General features: G+C 48.4%; 1 protein-coding gene across 1 annotated transcript; it reads right to left on the bottom strand.

Moving 5' to 3' along the window:
* Positions 1–7047: 7047 nt before the first annotated feature.
* Positions 7048–11276, bottom strand: LOC124695906. Its single transcript, XM_047228711.1, has 2 exons — positions 10510–11276; positions 7048–7750 (listed from the first exon to the last, which is right to left on the bottom strand). Exons 1-2 carry the CDS (start codon positions 11083–11085, stop codon positions 7223–7225), a joined length of 1104 nt encoding a protein of 367 aa, XP_047084667.1. The 5' UTR covers positions 11086–11276; the 3' UTR covers positions 7048–7222.
* Between the last annotated feature and the right edge of the window lie 238 nt (positions 11277–11514).

Here is an 11514-nt window from a genome sequence, read left to right as displayed (position 1 = left end):
AGGAAACAATATGCATGCACCGCTCACCTTAATAACCGCGCTAAAAAATTAACGCCTTAAGCCTTGGGTCGGAGGGAGTATTATTTAGACGTGCGAAATTGGATGGGAAAATTGAAGGGGTGATGCCCCATCTGGTGGATGGGGGTTTATCGATTCTTCAATATGTCGATGACACGATTCTATTTATGGAACATGACTTAGATAAAGCAAGAAATCGGAAATTAATCTTATCAGCTTTCGAGAAATTATCTAAATTATCTGGGCTAAAGATAAACTTCCATAAAAGTGATTTTTTTTTTGTTTCGGCGAGGCCCAAGACGATGCAAACCTATATGCTGACCACTTTGGCTGTGGCTTACGCTAGTTTCCAATTAGCTATCTCGGTATTCCGATTCACTTTCGGAGACTGACTCTAGCTGAATGGAAACATGTCAAGGAGAGACTGCAGAAGCATCTTAGCAGTTGGAAAGGAAAATTACTATCTCTGGGGTAGGTTGGTGCTCATAAATTCAATATTAACAATCATGGTACTGTATATGATCTCCTTATTCCAGATTCCCAAAGGAGTCTTGCATCAAATCGATTAGTTTCGATCAAGATTTTTTTTGGTAAGGAGATAGTGAGAAAAAAAATTGGCTCACTAAGTGGAGTGTCATTTGCCATCCCAAGGACCAATGAGGGCTAAGTGTTCATGACCTTGAGGTCAAGAATAGAGCACTACTTGGTAAATGGTTGGCAAGGCTGCTCACGGAAGATGGGGTTTGGCAAACTATACCGAGAAGAAAGTATGTCGGCTCAAAGACAATATCATAGGTGATCTGGAAACGTGGGGACTCGCACTTTTGGGTTGGCCTTATGGCGACGAAGAAATACTTCTTCCCATACGGATCTTTCTCTATCAGGGATGGTTCAGAGTTCAGGTTCTGGGAGGATAAGTGGCTTGGAAATACCACACTCCGAGAACAATTCCTTGCTTTATACAACATTGTACGTCACAAAGGAGATACATTAGCTTCGGTGATGGGTACTTCTCCTCCTAGTGTGACGTTTAGAAGATATCTCATTTGACCCCGCCTTGCATCTTGGAATGCATTGCTTCTGCATCTAGCTTCTGTCCAGCTGTCGCAATGGTCTTATGAGTTTCATTGGAATCTCACTGAGAATGGTTTATTTTCTATGGACTCCGTGTATAAAGCTTTGATCCAACCCACTGTGCCGGTGGTTAGTTGTAAGATGATCTAAAAATGAACATACCACTAAAGACAAATTTTTTGCGTGCTATCTTCGTAAATGTGTCATTCTTACAAAGGATAACTTTGCTAAACACAATTGGCACAGAAGAAAGAGGTGTGCCTTTTGTGACCAAGAGGAGACAATTAAGCATCTCTTTTTTCATTGCCAGTTTGCTAGATATATATGGTCAATCATCTAAATAGGTTCTACCTTATACCCGCCATGTAGTGTCACCAATATATTTGGGAATTGGTCAATGGGGTGGATAATAGGTTTAAACTTCTTATTAGGGTGTGAGCGATTACCGTTATTTGGTCGCTGTAACTATGTAGAAATGGCAAGGTGTTTAACGATAAAAATTCTTCTCTTCTGCAGGTTATCTACCGGTGCACATCTTTGCTCCATTCATGGTCGTCTCTGCAGCGTATGGAAAACAAAGACCTGTTTACGGAGGTGTCTACACGGTTGGAGAATATGGCGAAAGAACTTATTACCCAACATGGGTGATTGCACAGTCTCCGGATTGGGCCACCTTCATCTTAAGATCAATGCAGAGAACCTTTTCTTATGTATCGAGTACTTCTTTATTTGTTTTCTTTGAGTCCGAACGGCTGTATGCATCTTAGTTATGCAGGTGCTGGGTGTAATACTTAAACTCTTAAGTAATAAAATGGCCTTTATAAAAAAAAACTAGAAGGTGCCAGACCTTCCTCCCACCTGACGCCAGCCACCATGACTGCCGGCGATGAGGGAGAGAGAGATCGGCAGGGGAAAACCAAGATGGGGCAGAAATGGGCAGCACGGGGCTGAATACTCCACTAGGGTAAAGTCTAGACGCTCTGACTAGAATCGACGCGTCTCGCAAAACATATCACGGTGGGTGGTTCGATCCGATGTTCTCCATAGGCCATAGGCCATAGCCCAGCCTAGGTTGCCCAGGCCACCTGCCCGCACATAGACTTGTCTGGGCTTGTTGCCCATGATTCTCCGGAGATACGGCCTATGGCCAACCAACGTATGGCCCGCTAGCCCGTGCGTCCGACTTACAGGATTGGAAGGTGGTGAGTGGGGCGGGCGCACCTATACCACACCCAGCAGCGTGTTGGAATAACCATCGCCTGAAGGCCATCCCGGGTGGGCCGGCCCATTTGCCTATTCGCTAGCTTCAAAGAAGTAGTACAATATTGTTTTATAGATGTACATGATGTGAGCTGTAGCCCCACTGGTTCTAATCCTGTTTCATTCTCTTGGAGACTTGAGTTTGAACGCCACCGCATGCAAGAATTGAAACATTTTTTTTGTATTTTTCGAAATCTGAGCAAAATTTGAATCTGAATTCTTTTTTATTTTGAACAAATTTCGAATCTGAGCAAAATTTCAAATTCCTAATCTGAGCAAACTTTTATTTTGAATAAATTTAAAATATGACCAAATTTTGATTTCGAAAATATTTCGAATCCGAGCAAAAATTAATTTTGAATAAAATTTTAATCAGAGCAAAAAATATTTTTAACAAATTTCGAATCTAAGCAAAATTTAAATTTGAGCATTTTTTAAAAAATGAGCAATTTTTAAAACCAGCCGAAAACCGAATAGAGGTCCAAAAACCGAACAAATTCGAACTAGTTTTTTGAACCCTCTAGAATATTCATAAAATCGAAAAAACCTGAAATAATACACTACCTCTGTTTATAACGGGCCGCGGTCCAAAAACGTTTGCACCCAGACCCAGGTGATGCCTACTAACCCGCGCCAATAGGCGATGAATAGGATTTCCCAGTGGGGCCATTTTGCGACGCGATAGATGACAGTAGCAGGCCGGCTTCGGCCCAGCTGCCCGTTTAGCCTTTGCTACTTCCCGCGAATCCTAAACGTGCTGTCGCAGGTTCTCAAAAAAAAAAAAGTCCTGTCCCAGCAAGCCAGCAATACATGCACGTTGAGAGGAAATATTCTAAATTCCAAACCTGTCGTGAGCTCGCCATGCAACCATGGAAATCTGCAGTATAAAATCGTTGGACCAGCCGGTGCACGGGCAACATCGATCGCCAGCAAACCCAGGCGGGCGATATCAGCACATCACTTTTGGTTGAGCTATCCGTCGTCAACACGCCCACCCACTCGGCCACTCTACTCTCCACTTAAATCCTCCGTTCAACAAACATGTCGGTGTCGTCGTCAGATCCTTTCGCTGTTTCGCATATAGTAATAATACGCCAATTGTACACCGCATTGTCAGTTCTGGGATCAAGCTAGGATAATGATTTTTTTCCAGTTTATGTATTATGGGAAGTATGCCCCGCAAAGAAGTCAAGACCTGCCAATTGTACACCGCATGCCAACACGAGTTGTAGATCAATATAATGTCAGGGCAAAGATCCCGATGAGGACAGAGCAGAACACTGCAGATCCTTTTTGCAACGTGACTAGGATCCATGGCGCTACAGCAACGAGCACCTAGTTCAGTTGGTGGTCATATCATTGCCGTGACATGACATCACCTCTGATCTGATGGTTCATGTGTAGAGTATAGTATCACAACAGTATAACGCCAGTACGTACAACACCACACACAGCGCACTACTACACGCCGTAGGCCATGCCAAACGAGGCGTGCTTTTGTTTAGGGCGTCTTCCACGGATGCTCGCTGGTATTCCCGGGGACCATGCAGGAAATGAGTGTGAGTATCCCATCGGTTTGTTTTTATGGAGTATATTATATTTTCACCTAAGATTCAGAAAAGTTACCATCCGCGATTGATGAAAAAACCTACTCCCCCGTCTATGAGTTTTATCTAAATCCGGATGTACCTAGACACTAAATCATCTAAAAATTGGGACAAATCTCAGATGTCTACTTATACACAAAGGGAGTAATATTATATTTTCTCAAACTTTTGATATACTACGTAGAATTGGGATTTTTCAAGAATAATACTACACCGCTCGAGCCCAAAGTGATAAGTTGTCTTTATCTCCAAGCGAAAGCGGTTACAAGGTTGGGCCCACTGGCCATGTCGGATGGCTGACCGACAACATCTATAGCTTGGTCCCAGGGCGGTATGATCCTACCGCTCAAGACCGAACCAGTAGCACCTATCGCTCAATGCTGGTGCGGTAAGTCATGGATAAGGGGGGACGTGCTCGGCTGGTCTTCTTCTTCTTCGCGCTTCTCCTGATAGCTCTCGAACTAGCGACAATTCGTCTATTTTATGGCAAAATTAGTCCCCCAAACCCACCAAATAAGCCCATAAAATCGTGCTAGTGCAAGGAGATAGAAGGGGGAAGCCCCGATCCGTTGATGGGTAGCTCTTGGAGAGCTTGCGGAGATGCGCTCATGTGGAGCAATGGTTGGTAGACATGGTGGTGCGATGAGCAGCTAGGAAGTGGTACCCAGTTGAAGCAAGGCTATGGAGCGGTAAGTGCTAATCGCGATGTGTCCACATGATTGCACTAATTGTTCAAGGCTTTATGCGATAGGAGATCCTACCGCGTACCGCTTCATCCCAAAGCGGTAAGACTGTGACATGGCGCGGCGGGGCACAGCATCGACAGACCCGTATCACTCTAGGCTCGGGCGATAAGGCCTCACCGCTTCCAGCTCCAGCAGCTAAGTCTTATTCCTGAAAATTCTCAATTTTGCGTATTGTTTCTAGAAATGGAGTTTGTTAAAAAAAATGATGAAGCATCTCTCTTGGAATAAAGACATACTATTGACACTTCCACGCGGGCGATCCATCCACGGTAAATCGGCGCGATCAACTTGATAAGCCACCCCCTGCAGGCTGCAGGCCATGCGCGATGATGCGATCGATGGGTGGCAAACGACATGTCAAAAGGCAGGCAGGGACAAGTACGTCAAGCTCGATCGATCCATGCATGAGCCATCTCACTCACAGCCGGGACAACGTACAGTTGGAGCACGTAGCTAGGATTTCCGGTACGGCGATGCATGGACCATGCAGCATGTGCGTGCGCGCCTGCGCCGGCCGTAACTAGGCACTGTCCGAATCGACGGTCCATGCCTGACTAGTTGCCTATGCCGATGAACATGTAATGTAGGTGAGCACACAGCATCGACGATGCATATGTTCGATTTTGATGGACCGCAGCGGCAGCACATGTATATGCAGCCCATATAGACAATAAATTCTGAAATCTCAACATATCATAGTGGACAGATTTGCGGATTAATTTTAGTCTCATATTAACTATTAGTTGGAAAAGAGTTGAAGCAGCTTATAAAGCAGTTGTTCCAACACCACTAGTACGTGAGTGAGAAGAGAAGGAGTCTTCGCACACTCCTCCTCCCCCATCCTCTATTTCAAAAATAGTTTTTTGTAATTAAGGTTATATTTTTCTCGGTGCACCGGTTAGGTTTGTACGTGTCAACAAGCGTGTGCATGGACACACACATGGCTTCTATGTCGATTTAGGGTGAGCTAAGTGTCTCCTGGTCCTCTAATACGTCGTCCCCTGGTCCTCCTCTTCTTGCTGACCGCGTTCACGATCGTCGGGATAGCGGGGCCTTTGAAACCCCGTCTACTAAGATCCTGCATTGAGAGGCCTTCCTAAGATTTCTGGAGAGCGTCTTGGTGCGGCTGTTTGTTGTTCGATTTCTTCGTTTTCAACAACGACGGCACAGTCAAAAAAAGAACCAACGACGACACCATGGGCGACATCAGCTGATGAAACCGCTGTATATGGGTGCTTGTATATTCCGATGATTGTGGTCCTTGGGGAGAACATGGTGCTTGCAGAGCTGATCACCGAAGAACCCACGTGAGTCTTCTGAAACGATCATCAAGAAGTGGAAAACAAAACAATAGTCTACTGCAACCTAACTTAAGTTCACCATGCAGCTGCTGCAAGAGTCAAGCGAGCACAAGTTGATGCGGTTAGCCAGTGGCCCCGAGCAGCCAAATTAAAAGGATTATAGAGCAGATCACTACAAACAAGGTGAGTTTATCCACTGTCGCACTCGATCTGAATCGCGAGTTGCATTGATGGATCGAGCGAGCGAGCAATCAACCGGACAGATTAAAGCTGCGATGAAGACAAGTCGATCGGCGTCGCATCCGACGACTTGAAGGTCCACAACGAACGTGACCAGCAACTTTCCATGACGTGATCGCACCGAGAACGGACGCAAGTGCTGATGCCGATGCCGATGCCATCCTCGCAAGGGACACGGAGCTGGCGACAAGGAGAAGCGGACAGGCAGTAGGTGCAGTGAAGAAGGCCATCAGTGACGCATCCGCAGGAAGAAGACAGGCCACGCTGATGCTACCCGTTTGGTGACAGTGTCAGCTGTCTGTCAAGCGCTAATGAACCATAAACGAACCATCCCGAGCAACTCCCGATCGATGCGACAGTGGGCGATTAACTAAGTTTATATAAATGCTGGTATGACGAATGACGATGCGTGCTTTCGTTTCTTGCTCACCTGCTGATGATGTGACCATATTCCGCGACTTCTGAGACGGAGACCAAGGAGTTTACTAGAGAAAAAGATCAGGGACAGGGAGGTTTTACATGAGGAACGAGGTAGAAGGAGCTGCAGAGTTTCAGTTTCAGACAAGTGCAACTCTGGTGCAAACACTTGCAAGAAGGATGCAGTAACAAGAAGGTGAAAGTGATAAGAGAGCGAAACAAAAATACTTTCAGATGTATGGAGAATTAGTTATGTATCTTGGTTAATCTTTCTCCAAGACTACAACATCCTCAGCCACAAGCAGAGGGGCTATTTATAAACCAAGGTGCTCATCAACTCGAGTTAGAATAGTTTTCACAGGAACTAACCCCACTGAAGCTTAATGAAAAACTGTGAATGTTTTATTTAGGTAACTCAGATACACATATCTACATGCGCGATTTCTTACGCCGCACTCACAAACAAATGGTCGACACGTACACACGGTGTGCAAAACTAAAACAGTTCCTACTACAGGTTACACTTAGTCGAGACCCTTGCCAACGCGCGGTGTTCGCTTCACTTGCCGCCGGCGGCCATGGCGTCGTAGAAGCGGCTCCGCCTGACCTCCTCCGGCGGGATGAACGCGTCGGGGCCCAGCCCGGGCACGTCGAACGCCACGTCGTCGATCGTCCACGTCTCCTCCATCCGCGTCACCACCCGCGCGGCGCGCACGCCGACGCCGAACCGCGCCAGGTACGCCGTGGAGCGCCCCGCGTGCGCGACGTGGACGCCGCCGGCGCCGTCGGCGGCGCGGTAGTCGCCGAGCGTGGAGGCGATGGTGGTCTCCCAGTACATGGCAGGGGCGCCGGGGGCCTGGATCCGGGTGAGCTGCGAGTCCTCGAGCCGCGCCAGGAGGCCGCTCCGCTGGCTGAAGAACCCCGTCAGGCCGTGCCGGATCACCTCCGCCGTGCCGTCGCTCCAGCTCGAGAGCGTCGAGGGGCCCACGTCCAGGCGCAGCACGAAGCAGTCCTCGCCGTCCACCTGCTTCTCCCCCGCGTGCTCCGCCGTCGAGAAGATGGACGCGATCATCACTGGGTCCAGGCCCTGCAAGCGTGAGCAAAATCCATCAGTGTGAGTATAAAACCTGAATATTACTTATTTCCTTGTCTAGTTACAATGATCATCAGTGATCACGAGTTCGATCGGTAATGCTGTAATCAGTGGCCAGGACACAAGTAACATGGGTGAATGCGTACGAGTTATCAGTCTATGTCTAGTCCAGTTTTTTTTTTAGATAAAGGGAGCCCCGGCCTCTGCATCAAATGATGCACACAGCCATTTTATTGAAATATTCAGCGTTCAAAGTACGATCGAAATAAAGATTACAATCATGGGTCAGCCATGGTTGCAACATGAATCAACCAACGGAACAGACGACACGAAGCAAGGCTATAGTCCAGTGTGTGGACACAGATGCAGTCATAGAAATGCTGTGTCAGTGAAGTTGAGTTGATAACTCTTCCTTGCAAGTTGGCAAATATGGATAGACTGTCAGCTCTTTGGTACTTTTGGACCAGCAACTCTTGAAATCTTGTGAATATTTCTAGCTAAGCAATCTACCGAAACTGAAGTACATATGGGCCGGTCAGTTTTCTAAGAGTTTTGTAATTAATACTGCGAGGCTTCCTTTCCCAAGTACAGAACACCAACTTGCATGCCATTTGTTCAGTAAATAGAAGTCGTACCTAGGTAGTAGTACACAGAATATAACAATCCAGGTCTCAAAGAACTCGTACGAATTAATCTAGTGGGGGGCTGGCGATCTGGCAGCGCATAATTTGTGGCGTGCCAGCTTCTTGCTTAGGTATGAACATGTCACTGCAGCTTAGTTTACTGTCATGGAACATAGGACAATGCTGATTTAGAAATGCAGTGTCCCTTAAATTAAACACAATTGTACAATCTTTTCTCAACTGCAAACAGCTTTGAGCTTGTATAAGTATCAGCATCCGTACAATCCACCAGCACAAAACATTTTATTTAAGTAGGCCATGCTTGTAGTATTTCTTATCTTCAACAATGGAATTTGTTGATACCTGCTCTAGTCTATAAGTGAGATTGCAGAGGCCGCAAATGCACAAATATGCGCAATAATTAGTACTACTCCTGCGTACTTCCATCAGAAGATTCAGAACAATGCATATTCTAGATCAAATCTTGGCTAATTACTCAATTAGGTTTCCCTAATTAGTCAGCTAAGCCCTTCGTCAAGTTGAGCTGACAGTTAGGACCGACTTGACAATTAGCGCCGCATAGATCCAACATGCAAACAGGTAGACCTGCTGAGGCATGAGCTACTCTAGAGAGTTAATTAAAATGTTTGGTAAGGATGAAGATTTCTGGAATCAGATCATGACTTCAGCATCAAATTAGATTTTACTATACCTCTTACTAGTTGGCTGGGCTAGCTTATAGAATACTAACTGACGACCTAGCTATCCAAAAGATAATCTGGTTTAATAACGTATAAAACACAATATCTATTGGTCAGATTTCCTCCAAATGGCCGGAAATGACCAGTCACACATACATTCTTGAAAGACGCGATTTTTTTCATCTACAAAAGCAGTTTCATCCTAAACGTTGACCAAAGGGAGATGAATCCCTCCCTAGGAAGTTCGTTGTTAGGCAGGACATGAAACCTCTCCAGCGGCGGATTATACAAGCCAGATATAGCATTCCGTTTTAATTCGGCTGCGCCTGCGACTCGATCCCAGGTGGGCGAGCTCACCACCGTGAGATTAGGCCACCAAGCCCTAGTCAACTCTCCCTCGCACAAGAACGTTTGTACTTGCGATATTCATCAAGAACCATTATCTTTGGTCCGATTTGCCAAGTTGGCGATAAGATAACCCTAACTGAAAGGAGCCAAGCTATTGTACTCCATTGAGCTCACACATGCTGACGATCAAACATTCAGACATCTCCCACTAGGCGCTTTATCAAAAGATAACCGCAAATATTCTAGTCCCATGTGAGTGTGAGGCAAGGCTATTAGGCAAAGGCAGGCTGCTCTCACCACCTAATGGCTTGTAGCCAAGTCAAACAAGACATGGATCTCTCTCGTGCTAATGTCTATAGTCATCGCTAGCCGGTCTGAAGACCTATTTGTAATTTTCATTGCGTTTTGGATTCTTCGTACTACTATGGATGTTTATCAATAGATAGGTGGGCCTTTTTCGCAAGAGAAAAAACAAACATGGATCTCTCTCTCTCTTACACAGAGTCACAGAGGTAATATGGGCGGTAATATGGGCATGTAGCATCAATAATGACATGAACAATGTCTTGTGGCATGGCATACGGTGCTGTTGCTGGTATGGTACCAGCTCGGATCCCAAGATAACAACTGTGCAGTGAGCATATGCTGTGTACTAGGGTTCTACTACTATATATATCCAGCTGCTTTTGAACAAAGATTCTTCCTAGTGATAATTTAGTGGATCTTTCTGAATTCCTCATGGCACAGATAGATGCAAAGCGCAAAAGAGCATGCAGGAAAGCAGGATATAATGGGAAAGCAGAGGAGAGCAAAGGAGGAAGACGCGTGGGGCACACATGTCATGGGCCGGCCAGGCTAGCTACAGAGCTAAGCAGGGTGCATGCGGTGCCATGCCGCCATGGCCGGTGGTGGTAATTAAAAGCGAGGCGGGCGGGTAAAGGGAGAAAAGGTTGGGGGATGCAGGGAAAAGGAGGAGTGGTAGAATATGGCATCACGGTGGACATGCAGAAATGGCATCGTCGGCGCGCGTGCACGGGAATGCATGTAGTAGAAGGTAGTGCGAGGCTGAGGGGATGCCAACCTGGAGGGCGCGGCGGAGTGGGCGGGAGCCGCCGCGGGCGGCGTGCGCGCCGAGCCAGGGGGTGCGGCGCCATGCGACGCGGCCGTCGCTGCCCGCGGCGACGCTGTGGCCCGCCACGGCCATCTCGACGATCCACATGCCGGGCGCGAGCTGCCACACCACGAAGCTCCCCTCGTGGCACCGCCCGCCTGCTGGTGCTGCTGCTCCTCCGCCGCCGGGCTCGTGCAGCATGGCCAGCCGCACCTTGCCCGCCGCGTACATGCTCTTGGCCTTGCCCTCCAGCTTCCCGCACCGCGTGGTGGCCCTGAACTGCTCGATGATGTACTGCGCGGAGGAGGCGACGTGGCGCGGGAGGCGCGGGAGGATAGGCACGGGGGAGAGCGGGCATGCGAGGACGGAGAGGAGCACGCGCAGGTCGGCGGAGGGCCGCGCGTCGTCCCCGGCGCCGCCGGCGCCCGACAGGATGCGCGCCCAGCGGTGCAGCGTCGCGTGGAGGCCTGTCCGCCGCCGCGACGCCGAGTCCTCCTCGCCGCCTGGCTCCTCCGCGAGCGGCTCCAGCGCCACCCTCGTCCTCATCGATCCCTCCAGTCGGTCTGCCGCTTGGTTCCAAGAATGGCTTCCTGATCCCTGTGTCTCTTCGCGTAGCTTAGCTAGCTTCTGTGTCAGGCTGCCGCTGCTGCGAGAGTTTGTTGCTTGCGCTGCTCGGGGTATTATAATGGGACTAGGTGAGCGAAAGCGGCTCGGGAATGCTACTTGCAACCTGCTGCTGCTCTGCTAGCACGGCGGGCGCGAAATCTTTCTTCCTTTCCTTTGTAGTAATGGTTGGCCGGAGCGGATGACGCGCGGGGCCCCCGGCGGCCGTGGGTCCCCGGTGGCGGCGAGTTGAGACGGCGATGTGGAGTGGAGTGCGTGGGAAGGGAGGGAGGGAGGGAGAGGGAGCGTTCAAGGGAGGCAAGACCGCGACGGCTAGCGGGAAAGGATCACAGGACGAGGAAGCGGTGGTGG

This window comes from Lolium rigidum, chromosome 3 (assembly GCF_022539505.1).
Source record: "Lolium rigidum isolate FL_2022 chromosome 3, APGP_CSIRO_Lrig_0.1, whole genome shotgun sequence".
NCBI lineage: Eukaryota > Viridiplantae > Streptophyta > Magnoliopsida > Poales > Poaceae > Lolium > Lolium rigidum.
The sequence above is the reverse complement of the archived record's forward strand: the minus strand, read 5'-3'. Positions and strand labels throughout refer to the sequence as shown.